The sequence below is a fragment of the Micrasema longulum genome, unplaced genomic scaffold, assembly GCF_059751315.1.
Source record: "Micrasema longulum isolate JH-2025_06_02 unplaced genomic scaffold, ASM5975131v1 h1tg002336l, whole genome shotgun sequence".
Taxonomy (NCBI): domain Eukaryota; kingdom Metazoa; phylum Arthropoda; class Insecta; order Trichoptera; family Brachycentridae; genus Micrasema; species Micrasema longulum.
This window is the reverse complement of record NW_028279486.1, coordinates 272,623-280,431: the sequence shown is the minus strand read 5'-3', so window position 1 is coordinate 280,431 and position 7,809 is coordinate 272,623. Positions and strand designations below refer to the sequence as shown.

At 31.1% G+C, this 7,809-nt stretch overlaps 1 protein-coding gene across 1 annotated transcript in view; it reads left to right on the top strand.

Moving 5' to 3' along the window:
• Positions 1 to 5,327: 5,327 nt before the first annotated feature.
• The window catches only part of LOC148272419 (uncharacterized), a 44,346-nt gene continuing 41,864 nt past the window's right edge, over positions 5,328 to 7,809 (top strand). Inside the window, exon 1 of the mRNA XM_088240064.1 lies at positions 5,328 to 5,862. Coding sequence (XP_088096190.1) covers positions 5,684 to 5,862 — 179 coding nt within the window. The 5' untranslated portion in view covers positions 5,328 to 5,683. The remainder of the gene's footprint in view (positions 5,863 to 7,809) is intronic.

Here is a 7,809-nt window from a genome sequence, read left to right as displayed (position 1 = left end):
TTGAAGCAAAGATAATAGGGAAATGTGGAAGAAACCGGAAAAGTGTCCGAGATGAAATATCTTCAATCAGAAATAGTAAGTTAAACCCCAGAAAAACACATTGCAAACTTCAACGAGATGTGTCAGCCACTGGGGTGAGGATACATGACTCAACAGTATGAAGAAGACTAATTGAATCTGGAAGAAAAGCAGTTCGACTACAGAAGAAACAACTCCTGACGACACCTATGATGAAGCAAAGGCTCATTTGGGCTAGAAAATATACCAAATGGACTGTAGAAGACTGGAGGAAAGTGCTGTTTTCAGATGAGACCCACTTTCTCGTGCAGGGATATCGCACAAATTTGTTAGAAAAAGTGGGGATTAAAAACTTACTGTGGCTCATATTGACCAAGCGGTAAAATATCCTGTGAAGATGTTTTGGGGCTGATTATCGTATATGGGGACCGGATCGTTAATACCAATAGAAGGAATGATGAATAGCCTAAATTATAAAGCTCTATTGAAGCAGCACTTGAGTACAGAACTGAGTAAATGTTGTCCTAATGGTGGGGCTGTATTTCAACAGGACTCAGATCTTTGTCTCGTATCGAAGTGTATGCTTAAACATTTCAATGATAAAGAAATAACTCTTTTAGACTGACCTGGAAATTCACCTGACCTTAACCTTGGCGATTTGTAAATCTAGGATACAAAAAATGGACTGCACCACCAAGAAGAAGATGGTAGAAGCTGTTATTCAGATGTGGTTTCGAGATGACAGAATAAAATATAATTGCCAAAATTCAATTGATTCCATGCCGAAACGTGTTCAGGCTGCTATAAAAGCAAAAGAAGGACATAATCCTATTAAATAAAAAATATTTTATGATTGTACGTCACCTGTAACTCGTATTTTATGATTACAAGGAATTTTATTTCATTGATTAGCACAATACTGTATAATAACAACAACACCACCACAGTAAAGAAGCATTGACAAATACGGGACAGTCAAAAATACTGTACAAATAACAACGACTTACCTATCTACTACTGGTGGATTTTTAAAGCTGGCGCTTTCGCAATACCTACACAAACGCATTGTGTAGTATATGTGAATAAGCTCATGGTATGACATCGCACGACATACGCATTATGAAAATAATCTCGGTCTCCCTCGCGCTTATGAGCGTGACATACACAACTATTGCTTTGTTAGTTGCTAATTATATGGTAATAAAATATACACAGGACGCTTCTGCGTTTGTCTGAATTTCGCTGCGATTCTTAGTGGTAAAAATATAATAATATGTATTCTATGTACTCGTATATGTATTAAGCTATGGATTAAAAACACTGGCTCATAAATATATAGTTTCATTTTATCAAATCATGTATAGGTCGATTCTAGTGTTAGTCGATTCAAAAATCTTGATAATATATTAAATGTTTTTAAAAATCTTTTATGGATTAGAGCGAAAAAAACAATCACTCAAGAAACTGTCATGTATTTATTTGTTTTTAAATAAACATGTTTTTTATTTAATATTTTGAATTCGTTATAGTAATAATGAATACAGTGTAATTAAAATGCACGGTACAAATTATATTGGAGAAAATATGCACACACACTTATTGATAAACAATAAAGAAATCACATTTGATTAATATTTAATATAACCATTTTTTAAACTAACTTCCTGTAGATTTAAAATGCGTTTGTGTGAGTTTTTCAAACGCGTCAGCTTTAGTTAAACAACCAGTACTTCTTGTATTGAAGACAAATTAAAAATAAAACATTAAAAAGTACTGCTTATTCACTAAATTGGGTTGTATTTACGAATTAAACGACAACATATATATTATCTCTTAATCTGTTTTGTTTTTCACAATGGGAAGTTCAGTGTTACGGGAAATTGGATTAATAAAATGTTTTGAAAAATAGAGCATTAAATTTTACAGCGAAGTTTCTAAAAAATGCATGAAAAAAATAATAAAAATGAACTACTTTGAATGACGTCACAAGTTCTTCCGAATCAACCAATGATAGAGTATTGTGATAGATTTCCGGTTTCGAGAACTTGTAACGTCACGGGTGGAGTATTTTTAAAATTACAAAACTTTAAAAAAACATAGCAATGAGAACTTCCTCAGTCCAGTGCAGTGTAATTATACAATTTTCTCATTACACTAGAGAGACGATGACATTTTTAGGCATAGCATTACGTCTTTTTTATATATGTTTTAAACTTTTTTATATAGGTTCAATACCCGTTGGGGTTACATATATTATAAAGTCAAGTCATGTTATTTTTATAACCATTTGTAACTATTAACTATGAAACGAATAATACATTATTTGTAAATTTGCGTAGTTGTGAGTTGGCGATAATTTTCATTATTGGAGTTTGAGGACAAAGGCAAGCAGGGCAATGAGGAAATTAAGTGTTTTTATTTATTTAATAATAAATTATTAAATTAAGCTTAAAAATTAATTAAAATTGAATTTTTAAAATTTTTGTGTATCACATTGTCAGCACTATAATTTTTTAAAGTTTTGTATTTCTGAAATTACTCCGCGTGTGACGTCTCAAGTTCTCTTCCGCTTCTTCTCGATGAATTCTGCCGATGGTCCGTTGACTTACCGTAAACCGAAAATCTTTCACAACTCTCTTATCATTGGTTGATTCACATGAACTAGTGACGTCATTCAAAGTAGTTCGTTTTTAATAAAATATTTTTTGGTACATTTTCAAGAAACTTTGCAGTACAATTTAATGCTTTAATTTTTACCCCGCGTAAGAAAACATTTTAGTATCCAATTTCCCGTAGGGCTGAAGTTCCTCATTGTCTTAGTATTTTAACATACCTATCTGCAGTTTAGTTGTTAAGAACATTTTTATATCCATCGGGATCACGTTTCGTCAAGATTATTTTTCACGCTTTATTTCAGCCAATCAAGCGTAGTAAATTGTATCATACTATTCCTTTAAGAAAACAAGCTGTAATAATTATTAATTATCTTGCATATCAACATTAATAATTGCCAGTAGCAGTGTGTCAATTGAGAAATACGAGTGCTCAAAAGGAACACTTGTTATTTATCACAGTTCCAGTATTAGAATAATACCTATGTACAAATGTATAAAGGTATAAAAGTCGTAAATCAGAACTGATTAATTGATTAAACATGAAATTAATTGATTACTTAAAGGTAATGTACCTATATGAATGCTTTCATGACATAATTAATTTGGTACATAACATTAAAAACTTTTATAAACATTATAAAATTGTATCTTTAAAATAAATAACAATAAAGAAAATATATTTTATCACGTATTTTTGTAATTTTTTTAAGGTACAATATTTGCATTTTAATCATAACCCAAACATATTCTTTTTTAGGTTTTTGCCTTTGAAAACCATTGTGCTTCTTTAATTATTTATTTTATTAACTAGTGAATTTGATGAGTTTAGCTTGTGAAATATTCCATTTAAAAAAATCTTTCAGAGTGATACATTTATCTTTAATTTTTCAGGGTTTATTTTCAATTTTTTTTCATTCGTGGTCCCAAATTTTCTGGAGGCCGTTTTCAAAACATATTTTCAGCGTTTCTTTTTGGTTTGTACTTGGTACCGAAGCTTTTTTTTCAGGTCCCTCTTATGAATTTTAATGTTCAATGTATTTCATAGTCCTAACGCTCCTATATACCTGCGTGAAAAGTTTCAACGCTTATCAGTTCATAGTTTACCTCTTCGTTCTAATTCTCAAAGCACTCTCTTAATACCCATACACAATTCCTCTCTCTTCTCTAACTCATATAGTGTCCATGCCGCTCGACTGTGGAATCATCTCCCATCCACCATCAAAGATGTTACTACATTATCTCTGTTTAAATCGCGCCTGAAGAAACATCTCCTTTCTCTTCCTTAATCTCTCGTTCTTTCCTCTTTCCTCTTTTTTCCTTTTCCCCATTAAGTAATGGTATTGATTCAAGGTAATTTATACACATATACATATATTTCTATTTTTAAATATCTTTAACTTTTTCACCTTTATTTTCTTTTGAATATGTTTTAACTTGAATTATAAAAATAAAACTTTTATTTTATTGGTTGGTTGGAAGAAATTGCCATTCGGCAATAAGCCCGCCAATGTACAATTAAAATTCTATACAAAAAGTTAAATAAATAAATAAAATAATAGACCATAAGAATACTATTGCTATGCTGAATTTCCACGACGAAACTTAGTGAACAAGTTTTATTTTACAAATCTAAAAGCCTAAAGGAAACATAAAAAAATTCTTTCAAAAGTTACATGAAAAACTTTAAATACATTTTTAAATCATGAACGGAAGAAAATTATTTAGAAATCAAATTAATGCACGGCTTAAAGTAATCCATTATTTTTATCAATAAGTTATTGTCATTGCTAATTTTAATTGACTAATATCTGGTTCGTGCATTTTATTTCAATTAGGTTACATGCAAATAAAACCAAAATGTAATAAAAATACGATTTCCTTTATTAATTTATTATTTCTGTGAACCGTATGCAATTTTTAATAGAAATAAACGTTTGATCTTATGTACCTATTTATGTTACAACATAGTATATGTAAGACAGATGATGCAGAATCGTAGTGTTATTTATATGAAAATAGAAATGAGGGACTACACGTGGAGAATGCAACGCGTGGGTATCCAAAATACATTATTTTCAGTTCTGACACTAAATATAACCATGTCTACTGTCTAGTATTTTAAAATTCAACCAGAACTACGAACTCAAAATGCACCGAATTATCACGACGCTTTCTCTGTTTACTGACCTCTAAATTGCAGCGGAAAAGTGATGCACTCAAAATAGCAACCGTATTGAAAATACATATTTAGAGAAATAGTGTCTGATTGATATTTACATTCCCGACGGCTATTATTTTATAATAAATCATGATATTCGAAATACTATATTTTTAAACGCAAATTAAAATAGTTTAAATCTTGTTTATAAAAATTATTTATCCGGAAAATTGTTACAATCATATTTGCGGGTATGGCTTACATTCAAACAATCTAAAGTGAAATTTATTTTACTATTACTCGAGTTCGTGAAATAGCCAAACAGTTTTTGCGACAGCGGTTGTTTTATTTTTACTGAGGATCAATGTAGCAACCTTTCATTTGTTTGTAATAAAATGATTTATATTGGCGTAAATAAGTGCCCGATGTCTGATTTTGTCCACCCGTTCTTATGAATTTGGGTATAAAGTACCTATAGTGTTTATTTTCTTGGCGTCATGCGTCATCAGCACACCATCGGCATCGACTGTGTATTTGTCGATCGCCGCTACTGTGCCGTGCCTGCCGCGCTAAATATTACATGTACGTCTATACTGCTTGCAGAGTCGTGGAATAATTCATTCACAGTCAGCTCTTCAGTAAAAGAGCATCGAGCGACTGCTAGCGATGCGAACGATTCCGCAAATGTATACAAATTTCTGTACCTACCGAGTGAATTGAAGGTTATTGAATTCAGTGTTCTTTCGTGTTGATACAGTTATCAGGGTTCGATAAAGACAACCGAGTCTGAATTAGTAACATACTGATAACAGCTGATAACAGATAGCGAGAGGTATAGGTGTGATGTGGTGCTGTGTGCCAGTGTAAGAGGAAAGTGTTGTGAAGAGTGAAGATGACAACCTTGGGGAGGGAGAAAAAACTGTCCATCAGCATCTACGACTACCCGGAGCATCTGAACCCCTTCAACGAGGAAGACAATGTTGGGAAACTGCACTTCTGGAACATCGGGAAGAAGAAATCGCGCAGCAACAGCTTCAGCTTGACCGGTTTCAAGGACCTCAGAAACACTTGGTAATTTTTTTCCACCTTTCTTCCATACATAAGCATTGTATCAAGTTGGCATGCAATAAATAATGTACTAACAAAAAAATAGCCAAATATCATATTTTAATGCCGAAAATTTGATATGTTGAATTTTCTTACGGAAGAAAAATGTAAGTATTTTTTTACTGATTTTCTTCAGTTTCACATTTTTATAAAAAAATTATTCACATTGAAAAATTCAAGGTGTATGAATAAAAAAATTGAGTTCATTAAATCGATTTACTCGTTCGTTCAAAATTGGGGGGAAAATTATCTGATCTTTTTTAAGTAAAAAATACGTTTTTATGATTTTCTTATAGTCGTAAAAAACTGTATTACAAGTTCTGGTAGAGCGGGATTCGAACCTCTGACCTCCTGATCCGGAGTCTGCGCACTACTCACGGGACCACAACCAGATTTCGTAAATAACATAAATAATTCACAGGGGTTCCGAGTTTGTTTTATGTCGGTGAGATGACGATAGTAAGAAAATATTTGTCAGGTTTGGGTGTTCTGTTCTGTGCTGTAATTCTCACTGTTAGTTCCTACCAATTTACCATTTAGATTTTTCAACATTAAGTCCTGAAAATATACATAAAAAATTCACTATTCAATCGATAATTTGTTTCTTCTTCTGTATGTTTCTATAAAATAAATCATTATTTCGAATACTCAGATACAAAAATTTGTAGGTAGGGTCTATCTTATCACATTTATTTTTATATTAATAACTAATAACTTATCTAGATAAGGTAATAACCCTAGGGTTACATAAATGTTTGGTTTTTATTTAAGCGTATTATCATGATTGGAATTACTCGTCCAATAATTGGTATTTAATTTATTGAATTGAAAATGACATCAATAGTGCATGTTTAAGTATGTAATACAATGAGCGTTATACATTGACCCGCGTGTCAGTAACGAATCATCTAATATCTAATCCAAATATACCATAAATTTATTAACGATAACAAACTCAAGATACGAACAGAAATGCGAGTAGTCATAAAATCAAATAACTGTAATTATTGGAACTACGCTCACCCTATAATCCAAGCAACCTACATTCAACTGAGATTTATAAAAACATGTATAAATTAAAGTCAATTGTTTATTGCATATGTACAAAGTAAATTTTAATGCTATTATTTGTGTAAAAATAAATAAGTCAAGCTTAAATAAATTGTAAAATGTATTCCTCGGCACGGGTTTTTCTAGAGAGGAATACACTTTTAATTAAATTATATATATTGACGTACAATATTTGGAGTTCGTTCAAATCTTTGTAGACGGATACTGGATTCGAACTGTCTTGTAAAATAATATGTAATTGGTAATTAATTTATAGTTTCTTATCGTCTATTTATAGTTTTTAAAAATGCTTTATTGATTAAATCAGCATTCACTTTCGTAACACTTCATTGTGTTACGAGGCTATAACCACTTATTTGGGACGAATTATCTCCAAAGACGCGTAAATAAATAGACACCTTACTAGCGCGTAAAAGATGGCACTTCAATGAGTAGGTGATTGCATTTCTTGCATCACTTTGGTATATATTTGCATATATATCGTGATCTCTCTATCTCTATCTCAATGTATTTTATTTTTTAAATTTTGAGTGCAACGTAATATTTGCTTAAGTTGAGATGCATTTAGTAAGGAAATAACGTGTCTGTTTATTGTTTGTCAATAGTTATCTCTTGAAACATTACTGTAGTCGCGTTCATTAAATAATATAATAAAAGAAATAACATAATATTTTTTAATAATTTTGGAAATTCAATTGAAAGACAAATTTCCATAAATGTAATTTTTAAATACATTGAATCGATATATATTTCAACAGATATTACGATAAAGACCTATTTTTGAAAAGAGAATATGGAAGTCTGTTTAAAAGACCACTTTAAAAACTAATTTACACTTTA